The sequence below is a fragment of the Delphinapterus leucas genome, chromosome 1 (assembly GCF_059928025.1).
Source record: "Delphinapterus leucas isolate spDelLeu-1000000601 "Yukka" chromosome 1, BTC_Dleu_Yukka2, whole genome shotgun sequence".
NCBI classification, from domain to species: domain Eukaryota; kingdom Metazoa; phylum Chordata; class Mammalia; order Artiodactyla; family Monodontidae; genus Delphinapterus; species Delphinapterus leucas.
The window spans coordinates 154865748-154885766 of NC_143129.1; the positions used below are offsets into that span (position 1 = coordinate 154865748).

Sequence of the window (20019 nt, forward strand, 5' to 3'; positions counted from 1 at the left end):
GAGCAGGTGCTTCCGTGGGCCAGCACTGATTTCCTCTCGGGGCCCATGTCAGCAGTCACCTGAGCTGCAGCACTGTCACATGGCTGGAGCCCCGAGAGCCACTCCTGGCTTGGGGCCCCCTTGGGAAGAACATTATGTCCATGTACTTCCCTTGGCAAACAGCCTGAATGCAAGAATATGCCGCTTCTGCCGCTGGATGGCACCATCACCCCCTTTCCAAGGACGGGGCCCAGAAACATGTCACCCCCCAAGCCTATGCCATTCATGAAACTCTGAGCCCCTCTCAGCAGATCCACTGGCAGTACAGCCTGGCCATCTGCCTGCTTCCCTCACAGGCAAGGGCACATTGAGATATTTTGGGTTTGCTTTTGGTCAATGGAAAGAAGGAACGAGTTACTAACTCAAAAGTACTCTGGTCTGAAGTTTCACTCTTTGGCAAACATGAACCTGGGGCCCTGCCAGGCTCAGTGGCAGCCATGCTACTCTAACCACCATCAGGGGACTGGTTCTCTACATGCCGCCCTGTGTAGGTCCCAGCTGAGGCTGACCTGGTCATCTGGCACATGTGATTTGTGGGTGCCTTCCTGGCCTCCTAGAGCTGGACCCAAAGAGACCCGTGATGGTGGAGCCATCAAATGCCCCAGGAGTGGGAGGGGCACGGCTAAGCTCAGCCAGGGTGCTTTCCCATCCCCCTCCTTCCTGCAGGCCCTCTGCTCCTGCACCTCCCAAATTCCCTTCCACTACTGCCAACATCCGAGGTGGCAATGGGAAAGGAAAGAAGAGACAACACTGGAGGAACTGGCTCTTCACCTGACATTCAGAATGATTTAAAGAAATCCCCTGCTCTCCAGACTGACTGGCAAGGTCAACAAACCACCTGGAAGGAATCATCACTGACTAGAATAACAACAGAGCAGATTCCTCAGCAAACAGTGTGAGTGCCAAGGGCAGCAGGGAATCCCCCAGAGCCTAAGCCACACCCTCAGCTCTTCCCCAAAGCATTCTCAAGGGAACACCCGCATTGCTGCATGGCTATCTGCCTGGTGAAGGCTTTCCAACACGTGGATGGGGCAGAAGACACTAGGAAAACATGCCTTTCCCAAGCTGTGTCCCCACCATTAAACCTAGCTTTCCTCCGAGCGCTGGTCCCGGGTAAACAGAGGGGACGTGGTGGGCTTACCTGATGGTAAGTCTGAAAGATCATGCAGACGGCGCAATGAGGGGCCTGCTGGGCCATGGCCTCGTTGAATTCCTTTTCGGCCTCAAAGTTTGGAGGTCGGTTCTGCCACAGCTGGCTCAGGGGCTTGGCCCAGGCCTCCGTCTCCTCAGCCTCCTCCTCGGGGGTCCCCTGTTCTGATATATCTAGAGGAAGAAGCAGGGGCGTGAGTCAGTCAGCACCAGCCCTGCACAACTATGGCTCTGCCCGGAAAGCCAACGAGCTCAGCCCAGGATTCTGGTCCCAGGTTTGGACTAACCCAAGATCCTATGGGTGACAAAGGCAAAGGGCAGAGGCGATCTGCAAAAGACTCCTTCAGTACTTGGATGATGCTGTGGGGAGCCCTGCAATCCACAGCTACAGCCCCTCCAATGACCTTCTCACTCCTTCCCAGACAGGCGTACTTTCCAAGAGACCCTGGAGTCCTACGCTGAGTAGCCCAAGGAAAGCTCTGGAACATAACTACGGAAGATACCCATTTATGTGTTTACTCCTTGCAACCCAAGCTCACTGCAAATAAAGTTATCTCCTCCGCCTTCAGTCCTGTTTAATCCAAAGGGATCTGGCAGCTGCATGTGACCTCGGTGAAGGGCACCATAGCATATTTAGGCCGATGCAGACAATTAAAATCAACCCCCGTAAGCCCCGTCAATCAGGCCTAGCCAGGAGCCGTGGTGCCAAAATCCAAGCACAGATATTTTCTGCATCCTGGCCAGAACAAGAGTGATCGAGACAGGAGGGAAGAAACAGAAACGGACTGCTCACAATCACAACAGAAAACCTACCACACTGACATCTGCTCCGCTTATAAAACCAAAAGTGGCCAAGAATCGTCCTACGTGTGAATACTGAACGAACGATGAAAATGTTCACTATGTTAAATAAGAACTGTAGGAATCAAAATTTTACAGTTTACATAGATAAAACTTCATTGAGCTATACAGTTAAGGCATATGTACTGCACTGAGTATGTTATGCCTCAACTGAGAAAAAATGTTTTCAGTGGAGAGAGGGGTATGTGAGACTAAAAGAGACTAAAGAAACTTTCAAATGCAGTGCGTGACCCTAGTTTGGTTCATACTGGTTTAAAGGGAAAAAGCTATAAAAACACATTTTTAGAATGAGCAGGGAAAGATGAATATGGACTGAGAATCAGGACATTATGAAGTTACTGCTTACTTTCCAAGGTGCTATGACAGTGAATTTTATATAGGAGACAATCCTCCTTAGGAGATGCCTATCGGTGCACTTTCGGTGAAGTGACTTGACGCCTACAGCTGACTTTCAAACAACACAGCAAATATGCATGTACTTGTTCGTACATAAGCAACGCATAGGGAGAGACAAGTGATTATGGCAAAATGGCAACAGCTGTTGAATACTGGAAGCGACACAGTATTCTTACTGTTTCAACTTTTCCACGTTTGAAATTTTTTAATCATAAAAAGTTTGAGGGAGGTATATTATGATCTCACGTTATTATACAAAGACATACATGGACATAATTTAACATCTGACGAGGACAGTCAGGAAGATTAACACATTAAAGTGTTCACAGTAGTCATCTCTGTGGGGTAATCTTGCTGTCCTCTTTGTAACTTTTTCCGCTTCCCCAGTTTTCCACAGTCTACACTGCTTTAGCGCACTGGGGAGAAATCAAGAAGCTAGGCTGCTGCGACCCAGAGGACCTGAGACCCCCACAGGGGCTGGAGGAAGACCCCAGAGGGCTTCTAAGACTCTGCATGGAAGTCTGCCTGCTTCTGGCTACAAGGTCTGAAGAGGCTTTCCCACCAAGCTTATCACGATCTTTCTACCAAGGAAAACAGTAGAGATGGGCATCGACATCAGATCAGAAAGGGAACGCGAGGTTTGTGGAGCAGAGGAAGGGCTGATGAGACTCTGGGCTTTCCATGGGCGCAGGCAAGGACAGGACAGGGTAGGAGGAGGCTGGGCATCAGGCAGCAGTAAAAAGGGGCCTGGTCACTGGCGGATCTTACGGGGTCTGTGGGCCCCGGGAAGCACAGGAGACTACACTGCGCTGATGGCGATCACTCCCTGAGCTCCAGTTCTCCTCTGCATCCCTGCCTACTCCCCTCTGTCTCCTTCACAGGCTCCTCTTCCTCAGTTTTCCTAACCCCTGCCTCTGTGCCCTCTCCCCGAGCAGCCGCATTTAACAGAGATAACAAATACCACCTCCACACACCCCAAGCAACGCTGGAACCCAGGGAGGCACTCAGCTCAGGCTTCCTCTTCCTACCACCCTCACAGCTCCACGTCAGGTTGCCAAATCCAGTGGACTTTATCCTCCCCCACCCCTACTTCCACTGCCCTAGTTCAGACCCTCATATCTCACAGAGGCCATGACAAAAGCCCTCTGCTCCTAAGATGCAATCCCTAGGAAAAATCTTTTTTTTTAATTAATTAATTTATTTATTATTTATTTTTGGCTGTGTTGGGTCTTCATTGCTGTGCGTGGGTTTTCTCTAGTTGCGGTGAGCTGGGGCTACTCTTCATTGCGGTGCGTGGGCTTCTCATTGCGGTGGCTTCTCTTATTGCAGAGCATGGGCTCTAGGTGCACGGGCTTCAGTAGTTGTGGTACGCAGGCTTCAGTAGTTGTGGCATGCAGGCTTCAGTAGTTGTGGCACACAGGCTTCAGTAGCTGCGGCTCGCGGGCTCTAGAGCACAGGCTCAGTAGTTGTGGCACACGGGCTTAGCTGCTCCGCGGCATGTGGGATCTTCCCAGACCAGGGCTCGAACCCATGTCCCCTGCATTGGCAGGTGGATTCTTTACCACTGCACCACCAGGGAAGTCTAGGAACAATCTTTCTAATGCAAATCCAACTGCATCACCCCTCTGATTAAAACACTTGCAAGGCTCGGAACGCCCATGGGCAAAGTCCTCTGGCTCACGACCACCTCACTCCTCCTCCTCTGCCCATCCCACCCTGGCCTGGCCCTGTAACGCCAGCCGCAGCAAGCTGGTTCCTCTGAGTATAACTTCCTGCTTGTCTTTGCCATGGTTACTGGCACTGTCCAGTCTGCCTGGATTAACATCTCCTCCCTTTAGATCAGTGCATTACCCTGTGAGCTTCCTGAGGGCATGGACACATCTCAGTTATATTTGTCACCACACATTCAGCACAGGGCTTGGCATCAGTTACAGAACCTGTTATCCTGAAAACTCAGCCTTGGACCTCCTAAAAGAGGGAAGAACTTGCATCCAATTATCCCGTATTAGGCACATTCCAAGACACTCAAACGTATAATGAAACCTGATTATAAATCCCATAACCTGAAATCCTACCCTCTTTATGGAGTATCTGGGAGAAGCGCTAAGCCACAGGCCCACCCCTGGCCCTCAGCTTGGCCCCCTGAGGTCCTGTCGGAGGAGGTCCTGATGCAGTGAGAGCGGCTTTCCTGTGGTGAGGAGTGAAAACAACACTTACCATCATCGCTGACGCAATCCTGCAACACGAGCGGGTGGTGGCGGGGGAGCTTGCTTAAGGGCTGACGACGGCCCTTGGACTTCTTACTCTCCTCCAGAGAAAACATGTATTCATCCGCAACCTGGACAAACCACAAGAAGGAATCAAGTTGGTCTTGCCTCCACTTCGGGATACAGCAGAAGTCAGTCTTACAATAAAAACCAAGGGGAAAACAAAAAAACCCAAGGGAAAGAGCGGGGTAGACAGACACAGAGAAATGTAAAACCCGACATGGAAAACACCTGACTTAGAAAAAGCCAAAACGACAGTGTCATACAAACCAGTGTAAACCAGGATTATATAAACCGTTTAGGGCAAAATTTGTGCCTAGTCAGTGTGGGTCCTGGCCTTCTCAGAAGCAGGCTGAAACAAATGTACCAAAAATAAACCTACTCCAGCTCTAAAGGAGAGCCCCTTCCTTCAGCTCACTGACATGTGTCCACGTCTGAGAGCCCCAGAGGCCCCTTTCCTTGGACCAGGAGGCCAGTAGCACCCGTTACAAAGTATCAGGCAGCTGGGCCAAACAGGTTTGAAAGGCCAGAGCACCCCTCATTCAAAGGGGTGAGGAATAGCGAACCCATTAAAAAGAAAGTAGGCCACTTCTCCTCATGCACTCTCAAGACCTCAGCTCTAGCTGATACTCTTTGATCCTCTTCTCCAGGGAAGAACGTCCGCCAGGACACAGAGCGCCTCTGAAACTCTGGCCCACTGCAGAAAGAAAGGTTGATTTAACGCTGCATTTACATAATGTCAGAGCAAATGTAATTAGGTTTAAGGTGTACAGGACTGAAACAGTAATACCACATCAGAGCTTCCTTCTAACCAACATATTTAACACATGGTTATGCTGACATTAGGAGACACGGGTTATAGCAAAACCCACTGAGCAAAGAAATGAGGCCTGAAGAGGGCCACTTTGCAACCGTGACCGAAACCAATGCCTTAGAGTGCTGCAGAGAAGTGTCAGCACTGCGGTGCCACCTTGGAGAAGGGACACTGGGCCTGCAGACTCCACGTGCAACTACACAGAACCCCAGGACTTAAGGCCCACACTTGGAATGTCAAGAAAAACCAAATGCTGAGCAAATCACAGAGCCTGCTCTTCTAAACATAAATTGAGGGTCTATTTGCCTATTCATTCAACAGATATTTACCGAGACCCTACTGAGTCTGAAGGTCTGCCCAGGGAAGGAAGGTGTGAAGAGATGGTACCGCTAGGATGTGCTCCCTGCTTACGTGAGTGACGATGCTCACGGCAGCGTGCCATGCGGTGGAGGAGTGAGGATGGTAGCGATCTCCTACCGAGGAGGTCCACGAAAGGCTAACACAAGCACAGACTTTTATCAGCCCTGAACTACACCGACAGCCTAAAGCAGCAGTTTCCAAAGTGCACATCAAGAGGCCTGAGAAAGCCTCCATCAGAGTGAACAGGTGGGGCTCCGTTCCAACCACAACAGCCCTGCTTTTGATTTACATTTTTTAAATGAGTAAGAGGTCACTTAAAGAAGGGGTTCTTTGTCTAAAACAAACTGGAAATACCAAATTTATCTGACAGTGTTACCAGGAAAATAAAAAATGTAGGGATATGCACCCCAACACACGTATACTTACTGATGAATTACATACACTAATGTACTTTAAAACAAAACACTTTAAAACAAAAATAGACTGTAAAAGGATTAAGATAAAAATAAAGTTCCATTATTTGATTCCTGCCTCCCTGTAATCTTCTTGCATCCCCTACTACGAAGACCACCTAGGTAACAGGCCTAAATGTGAGATGTGGCAGAGACCAGGAAGTAAAAGCATGAGAATAAAGGAACCAATGAAGGTGGGGATTTCCAGCCTGGGTCTCCAAGGTGAGAGAGACTAAGAGGGCTCCTGTGGATGAGGGGGGAGTGGTAACAAGCCAAGTTAGCCAAGTTAAATGTGCTGCGTATGGTACACACAACACCTACCTGTGGGTCCTTCATCTGGATATAATACCCAGGGGGCACGAAGAAATTCAGTCTGGGAGTTCAGAAAGGTCAGAGCAAGAGCTGTGGATTTGGGAATCCTCAACATTGGGCTCGGAATTTAAATCATGCAATGGATGAGATGATCAGTGGAAGATAAATTGACTGAAGACCAAGCCTTCCAGGACAGGAGTAAGAAGAAAGAGGAGATGCTGGGGGAAAGGGGCCCTCAAGTGGGAAACCCACAGTCCAAACACTACAGAAGAGCTGAGCAGGCAGTGGCCAAGGGACTCAGCAACTGGGAGGTGCCAGGACTTTTTCAGAGATAAGCTCCAGTAGACACACAATAAGGAACTAGGGAGTGTACACCACACAGACTATTTTTGCGAAGACCAGGAAAGGAATGAGATGATAGCCTGAGAAGGAAATTTCCTCCAATTGTATTTTAAGATAGGGGCTTTGTGAGTATGGTTTTATGGGTGAAGAAGCTTGTCCCCCAAAGATGCAGAGTCCTAATAATCCCTGTGAATACGTTAGGTTAACATGACAAAGAACTGTTAAGGCTGCTAATCAGGTGACCATCATCCTGGATTATCTAGATGGGCCCAATGTATTCAAACAGCGCTTAATAATGGAAGAAGGAAGCAGAAGAGTCACTGTCAAAGTGAGGTGACATGAGCAAGACTTGGCCAGATGTTGCTGCCTTTAAAGGTGGAAGGCAAGGGTCATGGCCAAGGAATACGGGTGCCCCCAAGGAAGCTGGAAAGGGCAAGGAAATGGACTCCCCACAGAAAGGTACAGAGCCCTGAAGACATCTTGCCTTTAGCACCATGAGGCCTATTTCAGACTTCTGAACTGAAGAACAAGAAGATGGTAAATCTGTGAAGTTTGTGTAACTTGTTAAAGCAGCAACAGAAAATGAATATGGGGTAGGAGGTGGAGACGAATCATTTTACAGGCAAGCACTGGAGGAGGTAGAGGGGTCAGGACCAAGAACCCCAGAACTTGGCTTCGGGAAAGGAGGAGGCCGCCTCTGTCCACATCTGTTTAACCAAAGGGCTTCCCGAGAGCCCAGCAGATATGCCCAGCGTACCATGCCTGGTGCTGCGGCAACGCAGAGATGGTGATATGGGATTTCTAACCGTAAGGGGCTTACAACCCAGCCAGGGTCTAAGTCTGCCCTTTCTGCTACCATCACTCTGCCTCTGACCAAAGCGGTCAGATCTACTCAAATATTTGAACATCCTCCCACTTTTTCTCCTCTTCTGGCTAAATACTCCTCCTCCAGTTCCTCACAGTGCTGCCTTTCCCTGCAATGTACTCCAATTTCTAACTTCCCACAGGATTTAACAGAAAAAGCTGGGTTCAAATCCTCGTTCAACCATTGAGCCAGGTGAGCCCGAGCAAGTGGCAACCCAGTAATAAAACGGGGTAAAGAGCACTGCCCCTCAGAGCTCTTTGTGAGGATGGGGTGGGATGGCATGCAAGGTCTCCCAGGCCGCTGCCGGCAAGAGAGCTGGAGCTCCAGGCTCTCTCTTGAGTTCTCTGTTACCCCCGACACGTGGGTTGCCAGGTCAAGGTCAATGTTCTTGACGGGGCTTGTTCTGTACAAAGAACCAAGTGTTCTCTCTCCTTCTTTAGGGAACTCACTTTTTCAAAGCAGCCTGAACTAACAAGAACTTCTGCAGCAGACACGTTGCTGTGAAGACTCAGGCGGTGGTGCTTCAGCAGTCAGTCACCAGGGGCCCTTTCACCTTGGCCCCTGACACAAGACAGCAGCACGCTAACTGAATAGCAGATGGCCCGAATTACACCTTGGGGGACGCTCAAAGTGAGAGGAGGGGGCCCACAAGGGTGTTCTTCAAAACCCAACTGTTTCCAGATACAGACACAATGCTATTAGACCTCTCCAGGGACACGCAGAGTGCCTCAGCTTCTGCCCAAGCCTTGACTGTCAGTCTGCCATCCCACCCAATCAATCAACCCTCAAGTCAGCTTCTTACTGGAGCTAAACTTCCATTCGCTCCACCCACGTTTACAGAGGCTCCTAGACCAGGCCCCGGGGACCACGCCGGTGCCTCAAGAGGCGAGGCTGGATGTGGCCCAGTACCTGGCTCCTAGAAGTGCACCTTCACCCACCTGTGACAACCGCACCCAGACCAAGACAGCGTCTTAGACAAGGAGCGAAGTGCTGGAGGGACTGGAAGGAGAAAGGGACGCAGCTGAGAAGCAACGAGACGTTTCCAGGAACACTGGCTTTTGAAAAGGAGCTGGGCCCCAATGAGCACCGGGCTGTTCCAGGACAGACAAGTGCCTCTTCCCACCTCAAAACTCTCTGCAGCCCGCTGATGGCTGCACCAAATACGAAGGCACTTAAGGCCCCTGGGCTGTACACTAAAAAGGGTTAGAGTGGTGTCTTACGTCATGTATATTCTACCACAATAAAAAACCCACCTGCAGCCATCCTCTCCTGTGCCCGCCTCTGCTAGAGGCCCCAGCCCTCCCTCCTGTCAGAGCTCTCTCCCTCTCCCGCCCTCATTACGTCCCACCGCCCCTCTTTAACACAGGCCCACTCGGCCGGCTGCCACCATCTTCCACCCTCTCCTCCCCGGCTCTGCACACACAACCCTCTCCTAGCTCCTGAACCTCTGGCTGCTCTCTTCTGCTTGTCCTTCTCCTTCCCAGGCCCTCTACCAACACCCGCACTGTGAAAACTGTACTTCATGTTCCACATGCCCCACGGGCGAACTCTCCCACACCCACCGACACCCTCCAGGTGAAGGTGACTCCCAAAACTACCCACCTAAGGTGCGTGTATGCACGTCTCCAATGCCTGCCTCACAAGCAGGTCGCGCTCAGCATGCCCCAGGCTGAACTCACACCTGAGTCACACGCAAATAACCCCTTCCCTTTTCCTGCCACCTCCATCCTCCACTGATACACCCCTGTCCATCCGGTAAGTAACACGAGCCAGAATTCCAGGTCACCCCTGCACTGCCCTCCCACTTACCCCACACCAGCCCCCGGCCCCACGCTCCCACCTTCCAAGCAGTCATTACCCCAGCCCCCTCCATCCACCCCTGCCAGCACCTCACGGCTCAGGTCCTCACCACCTCTCAGACTAAAGGTACAGGTTCCAAACTGATTTCCCTCCTGCAAACCATTTTTCCTCCTGTCCTGAAGGAGCAGTATTTGATTATAAAAGTAACACGTATTCATAAAAAGTATTCAGACAATTTATAAATGCAGGAAGTGAAAATCATCTATAATTTCATCTTCAAGGGAACCTCTGCTATTTCTAATTTTGCCTCCTTCTTCCCCCAGAAACCTTTATACTGCTTCCAAAATGATCTTCCAAGACATCAATGCAAAGCTTAAAAAACGCTTCACTGGGCAATCCAAAGAACTGACAGTTTCTTTGAGTGAGTCAGTGGCAGGTGGACAGAGGGGCACTGCTCTAGATTAAGGCAGACTTAAGAGACATAATGAACAGACATAAGATGTAAGATTAATTAAATCTTGATTCAAACAAACCTACTGTAAAATAAAGTTTGTTTAGACTACTGGGGAAATTTGATTGTGAACTGGGTATTAGATGATGCTAGAGAATTTCTGTAATTTTGTTAGGTATAAAATGGCATGGTGATTAAGAAAACACCCATATTTTTTAGAGATACACACTGAAGTAGGGAAGAAATCACATGACATTCGGATTTGCTATAAAATACTTCAGCAAATAAAAAAAGGACAGATGGGGACTTCCCTGGCGGTCCGGTGGTTAGGACTCAGCGCTTTCACTGCACCAGAGGTTCAATCCCTGGTCAGGGAACTAAGATCCCACAAGTTGCACAGCCACAAAGAAGAAGAAAAAAAAAAAAGGACAGATGAAGCAAATGTGGCAAAATACTGACAACTGTTAGATCTTGACGATCAGTATTTGTGGTTCATTGTATTATACCATATGCATCTTTGTGTATTAAAAAACGTGTTATAGAAATCTTCAATGCATCTTTGTGTATTAAAAAATGTGTTATAGAAATCTTCAATGCATCTTTGTGTATTAAAAAACGTGTTATAGAAATCTTCAATCTCCAAAAACACATGGCAGGGAAACTTCCACTGCCCCCGACCCCGACTCTCAAGTCAAAGAGCCTCAGAACTCCAGGACCCAGCTCCTGACACGGTCCACCCACGCCTCCCAAGGCCTTCTCATCCCATATGCCTGAGACCAACAAAACCACTGTGGACCCCCGACCTGCTCTGACCCTGGCATGAGCCCCCAGCACCAAACAGAACCCTCTCCTCCCCTAGATTCCCGCTCCAATTTCATCCCATCCTCCCAGCATGCTCCCGCTAAGCTCCTTCCCCTGCTGTCTCTCTGCCTCCTCACCCCAACCCCAGGCTGAGCTGCTAACTCTTCCACTTGTGCTACGATGCTCATCACCAGGTACTAGAATTCCCTGCTCGCATCTATTTTCCTAGACTATGAGCTCCTTGAAGGCACAGTCCTAGCCCAGAGCAGGCGTACAAACCATTACAGAGTAAAGCGAAGAGGATGCCAGCACGTCAAGGGGAGAGGTGGGAGAGATGGCAGGTGACGCAGCCGAGAAGTTATTACCATCAGGCTGCAGCTGAGAGGTCCACACACAAACAAACAAGAACCAGGAAGACACGCTATGGTTCTGGAGCAGGGGTTGCACGAGAGAGGCGTGTCAGAGAGAAGCCTCCTCTCCCAGCCTATTTCCGCGGGAGGACGCCTGGCTTTCATTTTCTGGCATCTGCCTTTTGCAGAGGGAGTGCATTCCTGTGTGCACAACACACAGAAGGTGAGTGGGAAACTCTATGCCGCTGTGAGAGGGGCCTGAGTCGTCCAGGGCCACCTGTGACTAGGTGGGTCATCTGTAATTGAGGGTAAAATGAGTGGCAGGGCCATTCGGCCACAGGTTAGAAGCCACTCTCTTCAACCATTTTAACTGGTAACAAAGTGGCATTCTGGGGTTCCCTGGTGGCGCAGTGGTTGAGAATCTGCCTGCCAATGCAGGGGACACGGGTTCGAGCCCTGGTCTGGGAAGATCCCACATGTCGCGGAGCAACTAAGTCCGTGCGCCACAGCTACTGAGCCTGCGCGTCTGGAGCCTGTGCTCCGCAACAAGAGAGGCCGCGACAGCGAGAGGCCCGCGCACTGCGATGAAGAGTGGCCCCCGCTTGCCGCAACTAGAGAAAGCCCTCGCACAGAAACGAAGACCCAACACAGCCAAAAATAAATTAAAAAATTTAAGAAAAAACAAAAAACAAAGTGGCATTCTGAGTGCCATGTGCCCGCCTCCTGTATCGATAACTTAACTGGTTCCTAATTGGGGAGGAAAAAAGATAGCTATTATTCATGTATTGCCCCCACCACCAAAAAAAAAAAAGCCACAAAAAACTTGACTGTGGTAAGATTGCTTCAGCAGTAACATGTGGTCTGAACAACGCGTTCAAGTGTCTAGTAAGTCCTTGCTATTGTTAGCGGCTTCTGTAGTTGTGAATGCAGCTGGAGGAAAGCAAGTCAGGAGGACAGGGCAAGAGAAGGACAGCGTGGCCTGCAGAGACAGCAGGATGCACAAGAGGGCACAGAGCTTTGGGAAGGATGGCTGGGATGCGGCCACAGGGAACCTAAGGGGTTCTGGTTTCCAAGCGGAAGAGCCCTCTCCTGTGGAAGCAGCCACAGGACGGCGGAGGGAGCGGCGATCAGAGGCAACGAGAAGGCTGCACGGTGGTGTACAGTGGATACCCACACGCCGTGTGAGAGGGAGGGGGGACCTTCACGTGGAGAAAGGGGGTCTACAGAAACTGAGCCCGAGATTCAGAGAAGGCAGAAAGAAAAACTACATCGGGTGTTCAAGACAAGGGGAAAAACCAACCACAGAAAGGAACTGCTGGAAAACCTAGAGGGATTTTAAGTGTCAGTATTTCAGCCAAAGAAAAGATAAAGCCAACAAGCCAATTGTTAATATGAAAAAATAACAAGGGTACACGTGGAGCTCATGACAGTATTCTATTTGCATATACTTTTAAAATGTTTTGTAATAAAAACTTTTAGACGATAAATTTTTCAAAGGTGAAGGGAAGGGAACGGGGAAGTCTGTGCTGACTTCTACTGCCTGCCAATGACCCCACTCCACCCCCAGCCTGGGCTGCAACTTACCCATAGGCTGCGAGGCTGGGGAGAGAGCAGGTCACTCAGGGCAGGCCTGAGTCGGCTGCACCCAACGTGGCCCTGCTGTATCCCACTCAGACCCGCCAAACGCCTTTCTACACAGAACAAACAAAAGACAGAGCTTTTGGCAACAGCGTGGCCTGAGAGGAAGCCTGAACAGACATGTCCACGGTTACAGCTCTGGAGTTCATCCTGGCCTCCAAAATGATGCTGCGTTAGCAGTGGTATACTGGGAGGGGAAGAATGAAGAGGGGAGTAGAGGGAGAACTCCCAGGGGAGTCCAGGCTAAGAAAGGCCACCTCACCCCAAACCTCAAACCCTGCAACCACTGCCACTCTAACCCTGGCCCCGAAGGCCAGGAGGGGCAGAGGATGCACCCAACTCAGCTGAAGATCCACCGAGGGCAGCCACTGAGGCTGCAAGGCAATTCTTTGGAACAACTGTCCCACAGAGATAAGAGAAAGGAACTCCAAGCAAAGAACAAGCTGAAGTGACCCACTGCCACCTGGCTTTTGCTTGACACAATTGCAGACTGGCGGTCCATCCTGAGGGTCTCTCCTGCCATCTGGGACTCTGCAGCAGCCCAGCCCCAGAACCACCTCCCTCCCCAACACAGGAGGCCCCCTGCCCCCCACCCCACCCAGCACCCACACCTCAGCCAGCTCCCGCTCGTTGATGCTCCTGGTGGCGCCCCCTTTCTTCCTCGTGCATGACTCTCCTGCGGTGACCCTGTCGTCCCCCTTGGCGTAGCTGTGCACAGTGAGGACTCCCGTTTGCCCTTGGGCTCGGCAGGACAGAGGCTCACTGGTTTCTGAATCGGAAGAAATAGAATCCTGTGAAGAACCAGAGCCCAGGCTGGAAGATGACTTCTTTTTGGAGCCTGAGAAGACGAGGCGACCCCCAAAAGAAACCGGATTCACAGAAAGGTCCAAGGCGGCCGCTTCCTGGTCCTCCTCCTCCTCCTCATCCTCCTCTTCCAGCTTGACATTTTTAAGCTCTTCAAATTTGACTTCAGTGGAGTCGGAATAATCTGAAACACACAGACACATTGAACAGAGCCCACTTTCTCTTGTGCTTCTGAACTTCAAGAAAGGCAGAGTGGGGCTTCCCTGGTGGCGCAGTGGTTGAGTCCGCCTGCCGATGCAGGGGACACAGGTTCGTGCCCCAGTCCGGGAAGATCCCACATGCCGCGGAGCGGCTGGGCCCGTGAGCCGTGGCCGCTGAGCCTGCGCGTCCGGAGCCTGTGCTCCGCAACGGGAGAGGCCGCAGCAGTGAGAGGCCCGCGTACCACAAAAAAAAAAAAAAAAAAAAAGAAAGAAAGGCAGAGTGACAAGACCAAGGAACATGGGCAGCAATTGAGGCCTGGCTCTGAACTCTGACTCCACCACCGACAGGGTCCCTGTGTGATCTGGGGCGAGCTGCTTAGCCTCTCTGGGCCTCCAGTTTCATCCTCTGTAACTTGAGGACGCTACCACCTCTCTCCAGGGTTCTTAAATAAGATTGCTGCGTGTAAGGTGGGAGCACAGCCTTGCACACAGCAGACACTCAGTTAAGTGGCAGCTGTCACTTCCTCAGAAGTCTCCTGCAGCTCAGCAGAGACCCAGAGAAGCCGGGCTAGAAAGATGGCTCAACAGAAGGCAGCAGGGCCCCAGGGTCCAAGTCCATAGTGCTGACTGGCTCTCAGCAGACATTCCAAGGCCCTGTCGACACAGAGATCCTCCAAACCTGACCCGAGACTGATACAAGCCCCTTCCTAACACATCTATCCTCAACAACTGTCCTAGTGAACGCTTTCAAACACTGTACTGGACCACACTGTCTGTCCTCTCCTAAAATACAAACGGCCTCTCAAGCCTCCCAATGAGCAAACTCTCAGGCGGCAGGCAGTCCCCACATCGTCTCATCCCATTTCTCAGGTTGCTCCTGTGACACGCCCGTCTCCCACCTTTCCCACCCCTTGTTCAAATCACAGGACATCACTGCCAGCTCCCTAAGCAGCTCATGCTTGTGCACGTCTCCGGGCCTGGGCCCTGCTCCTCCTATCCAGGAAGCCCCTTCTATGTCCCCCCCAGTCTGTCTGCCTGGAAAATCGCTGCTTACTCTGCAAGAGTTAATTCACGGGCACTTCACCAGGCAGAGGGTGGGGGGGGGCCTTTCCCCCATGTTCCTCAGCCGCCCTGGGTGACCCCAACCAAAGCGCTTCCCACACTCCAATCACACCATCTGCTCACAGACCCGCCTCCCCTTTGTCACATCTGCGACCCCGCACTGATGTGGCGTCCAACACAGAAAGAATGATTAGGGCTGTGGGGAAAAATACCATAACCAACTCACCTGGGAAGGTGAGACCGTCCTCAACTTGGCGCACGGAGCTGTGGGTGGGCCTCACAGGAGCAAGAGCGGCCTGGCACTCCGCCATATCGTACTGTCCAGAGCCCAGCTCCTCCCTGGGGAAGAGCTCGCTCTGACTCACCTCCTGTGGGATTTCAAGACAAACTCGGTGCCTCTTTGTCCCGATACGGTGCTTGGCCAGGCTGCAAGGAGGAGGGCAAACTTTTTAAGAGCCCCAGTGTACATCCGCTTACACAAACACCTCCCCACACAACCCCAACTCAACGGCCAGAGCCTGCTTCACACTTTGGTGCCACCTGAGACCAGGGACCTCACCTCCCTGAGCCTGTTCCATCAAATGCAAACAGGGATGTCACCACCTCCTTCACAGGTTTGACATGAGGCTTAAGAAGAGGTGTGCTGAGCGCCTGGCAGAGCGCCTGGTGTACAGCAGGTCCCCGATAAATGTTCCTCCTTTCTTCCCCACACAGCCCAAGAGAAACTCTCCTGAGGACAGATCCTCTGGCTCAGACACCGAGGACCCTGGCCCCTGCCCTTGTGAGTCTCATTTCCTTCACTACTCTCTCCTTTTCAAAAAGCCCTCAAATGGGGACTTCCCTGGTGGCACAGTGGTTAAGAATCCGCCTACCAATGCAGGGGACACGGGTTTGAGCCCTGGTCCGGGAAGATCCCACATGCCGTGGAGCAAGTAAGCCCGTGCGCCACAACTACCGAGCCTGCGCTCTAGAGCCCCGCGAGCCACAACTACTGAGCCCGTACTCTAGAGCCGGCGAGCCACAACTACTGAAGCCCGCACACCTAGAGCCCACGCTCCACAACAAGAGAAGCCACTGCGATGAGAAGCCTGCACACCGCAACGAAGAGTAGCCCCCGCTCGCCACAACTAGAGAAAGCCCATGCACAGCAACAAAGACCCAACGCAGTCAAAAATAAAAAAATAATAAATAAATAAATTTATTTTTTAAAAAGCCCTCAAATGGCAGTGAGAAAACTGGCTTCTCTGGCTCAGAGGGAGCCATGCCCTCGCACGCATGTGAGCCTTGCTCCAGCAGGCTACGGCCCATGTAGCAGTGCTACCACCCTTGGGTGGCAGCCATGAGGAAGGGCCTGAACACCTCATTGAGGATTCTGGGGCCTGTACCAAGAAAAACATTCCCTCAGCTGTGCTCAAACACCCCACTCAGAAGCAGCCTCTCGGCAGGCTACGGGAGCTGCCAGACACGCCTCCCTCAGGCAGCTGGGCCCGAGGGCTGCAGGGTTACCTCCTCTTCAGGTCACCCTCCTCTCCATCCTCGACCCCCTCCATGTCATCCTCCTCCGGGCACTCCTCCTCCTTCCGGGGTCTTGGGGCCAGTTCACTCTCCTTGAGAAACTCGGCCGCTTCTGGCGTGGGCAGAGTGTGGTCGATGACGGTGCTGTCCTTCCCAGCTTTCCAGAGTTTGTACCTTTCTGGCTGGAACTTCCTCACAAACACGTCCATGGAGATCTTCACCATGTCCTTTCTGCAGGAGCACTGTGGCAAGGTGCCAGAGGAGCTCCAGGTGAGACACTTGCCCTGCTCCTCCCCCGAGCCCCTCCTCCCACCTCCTCCCTCCGAATGGGAAAAGACACAAGACAGTTTAAGGCTGAAATGTTTGGGTTTACAGGCTGAGGGCATAACGTCCTTGCAGAGCCTTCACACATGAAAGGAAGCAGGGAAAAAAGGATGGAGGACACATGGCACTGGGGCGAGTCAACCTGGGCGCTAACTAGGGCGCATGGAGAACGGTTAGAGATGAGGCTCAGCGTTAGACCCTGGATGGTCAATGTCCACCTTCCCTCTGCTGTCTATCCAAGCCAGGACCACAGGAGCGAGTCTACTCCCAGCCAAACGTCCAGCCCTGCTGCTTCCCTAATGTAAAACGAAGCCCTTAAGATTTCTCCTCAGCAGAGAAATCCCAGAGTGGCTAAAGAAAGAAATAGCACAGTGTGTAGGTGTAGTTTTAATGCTCAATGGACTCAAGCACGGAAACCTCATTTTATACAACTCAAATCGGAACAGATCTTTTAAAATTCTTTGTGAACACAAGATGCTGGCACTTTTGCACATTCCCCGCCACTCTGCTTCTGAATTCCAGCAGCTCAAAGAAATGTTCTAATCGCCAGCCAGTGTATCTAAGAAGGTTGGCTGGCTCAACCAGTCATTTGTAGACACGGTTACTAACCCAGCGGACTTACCAGCACAGCTTGTTTGCCATACTCGATCCACCGCCGGGTAGCAAAATTAGTGGACTCGGCACAGTTGAAGCCATGGTTAAAGCCGGCATGGTACCCGTAAGGGAAAGTGATCATAAATTCTCCAGCTTCCTGAGTCACCTGAACAAAAGCAGACGGGAAGCAGCTGCAGCAAACGGCAGCCATCTAGAGACCTGGGAAGTTGCGCTCCAGCTCTGCTACAACTGAGCTCAGTGGCCAGGGATGGGTCACAAAACCACTGGGGACCTGGTGTCTTCTGTGACATGCAAAGCCTCTACACATCAGACACCATGACTATAATTAATGACTCATCCAGATGACACTGTTCAAGGGGGCTTGACCCTCCTCTGGCACCAGGAAGGGGTAGTCCACCTTTAATGCTTCGAGATCAAACGATGATACAGATTAGCCCTGGCCCACACCTGGTACAGAGAATCAAGTAGAATAAAGCTCCTCTGTGAAACACACGCCAGAAAGGGTGGTTTCCGCATAAGCCAAGGGCTGCTGTGTGCAAAATCCGCTCACCTTGTCAAAGGGAATTCCGTATTTCTTCAGCATTAAAGGCGAAATCAAGGTCATCTTATGGCGGAGAAAAGCCTCACAGCTTTGAGCACTGCCCGGGAAAAAGCCTGTTTAATTGAAAACGGGCACAGTTAATACACAGCCCCACGCTGGCTCTGTAACCCTGGAGTCACCTCACACCGTGCATCTCATCTACATGATAAGGAGGATGAATCACCAATGTGATCTCCACATATTCTTCTAGCTTCAGGTCAATCCTAAGGTTCCACAATGAACCTCTGGGCTGCCTCCTGTGTACATGGGTTACATGGGTAATCAAATCCTATTTGGGGGATTGCCCCAGGTGCCTCTGTTCTCACAAAGACCTTTGAAACAATTTAGAGCCTTTCTCCATTCACTGGGATCCTCAATCTTTTGTTAGTAGCACAACTACAGCACACACGACCCAAGCTCTTGTGAAATAGGCTCTGTAGAGGTACAAATCTATTAGAGTCCACTTAAAAGAACCAAAGCATAAAATTCAACTTTGACTTGATGATTTGGGTTTTTGGCAAAAGAACCAGACCCAATATGACCAATACACTATCCCTAGTCAAATAAACCCATGCATGATAAAATTGAGGCAAACACAGTCTAAGACTTAGTAAGTCCCTTCCCAAGACAAAGTGGGAAAAGGCTCTGATTTTAGTCGCTCTGATATGTAACCAATCTGGCAGTCTGGCTCACTCCCCACATGTGAGCCTGAGAAAGGACCACAGCAAGTGGACACCTTAGAGCAGTGAGCGCAGCTCACAGGCAGGTCTGACCCAGCAAGCGGAGTGGACCCCGTACCTTTGGCCAGGCGCTCCAGCCGCTTTCCGTGCTCAGGCGGGACGGAGTACCTGCAAGCGCAAAGAAGCATAAGCCGCTGAGCAGAGGGGCTCGTCCCCCCTTTCAGAACAGCTTGAAATATCAGACTTTTCAACTTCGCAACCACGAGAACTAGATAGGGATCTGGAGAAATGAAGTATTAGACTGTTTGGGCAGAGGAGGGCAGAGCACACGCAGAAGTGTGAGCGATTTTATCTTTTATATTCATTCATTTAACAAGACATTTATTGAATATTTATCATGAACCAGGATTTAGGGTACACACTCAATGTTGCTCTCCTTTATAATGTTGTTCATGCAATAAAAGTTAAAAAAAAAAAAAAAAAAAAAGGAGGAGGATGGCATTAAAGTGCTCCTGGCAGAGCCTGAAAGGCCTGACTGGGATGAGATAGAGGGAGGAAGATGGGAAACGAGGTGACAATGGATCAGGTACCAGAGACCTGGCCCCTATGTGCTGAGCCCATTTCCCTTTGTCTCCACAACCGTGTACTGATTATCCAGTAAGCACTCACTCCTCCACCCCCGTGCGTATCTAGACACCATAGGAATTGCCCTTCACTAAAAAACGAACAGAATAAATAAAAAACACATGGAGGACTATTTAAAACTTTTGCACAACTGTTAAGCTTTATATTCGGGAACTCACGGTAAGTCTGATTTACCCTTACAATGCATTCTAAAGATGATTCCACAACAAAACCTTCCCATCCCAAATAGCTTTGCTATGCAACAAAACAGATGAGGAACTGAGGAAAATGTTTGTCACCTAAAGGACTCTGTGATCCATCAGGCAACATTGCACAGAAGTCTCTAAAGGAACCACTTCAGATGACCTAAAGAGTGTATACAGCAACTAGAAAATCTCTTGACCAGAGAACAAAAAGTCCAACTTCAGGGAACTTCAGAGTAAACATGGTGAAGACACAAAAGCTAGAGTCTAGAAGTCTAGCCACCTAAGGAAGGAACTGGGACAGTAGTTAGGGGGTAATCACAGGCTCAAAAGGGTTTTCCCCCTTCCAAGACTGGAAACTGCAAAGCATCTGCCAGAAGAAAAGAAAAGCCCTGGGAAAGGATGTGGCTGAAGGTACCGGAAAGGAATGGAGACAGATACAGTCTGCACGACTCCCCATGGCCTGGCCACGGTGTCCCCTCCGGCCTCCTCACTCCTCCGTCCTCACACACAGC

At 50.8% G+C, this 20019-nt stretch overlaps 1 protein-coding gene across 5 annotated transcripts in view; it reads right to left on the reverse strand.

The window, feature by feature from the left end:
• Positions 1-20019, reverse strand: part of KDM4A (lysine demethylase 4A) — a 42439-nt gene that overhangs the window by 12698 nt on the left and 9722 nt on the right. For 4 of the 5 annotated variants that reach the window (XM_022575492.3, XM_089894594.1, XM_022575493.3 and 1 more), the window contains 8 exons: positions 18796-18845; positions 17968-18071; positions 17425-17562; positions 16470-16720; positions 15190-15389; positions 13509-13885; positions 4663-4783; positions 1181-1362 (listed from right to left, as the gene is read on the reverse strand). In XM_022575492.3, the coding sequence (XP_022431200.1) occupies positions 1181-1362; positions 4663-4783; positions 13509-13885; positions 15190-15389; positions 16470-16720; positions 17425-17562; positions 17968-18071; positions 18796-18845 (1423 nt within the window). The remainder of the gene's footprint in view (positions 1-1180; positions 1363-4662; positions 4784-13508; positions 13886-15189; positions 15390-16469; positions 16721-17424; positions 17563-17967; positions 18072-18795; positions 18846-20019) is intronic. The other variant, XM_089894591.1, reaches the window with a different exon arrangement.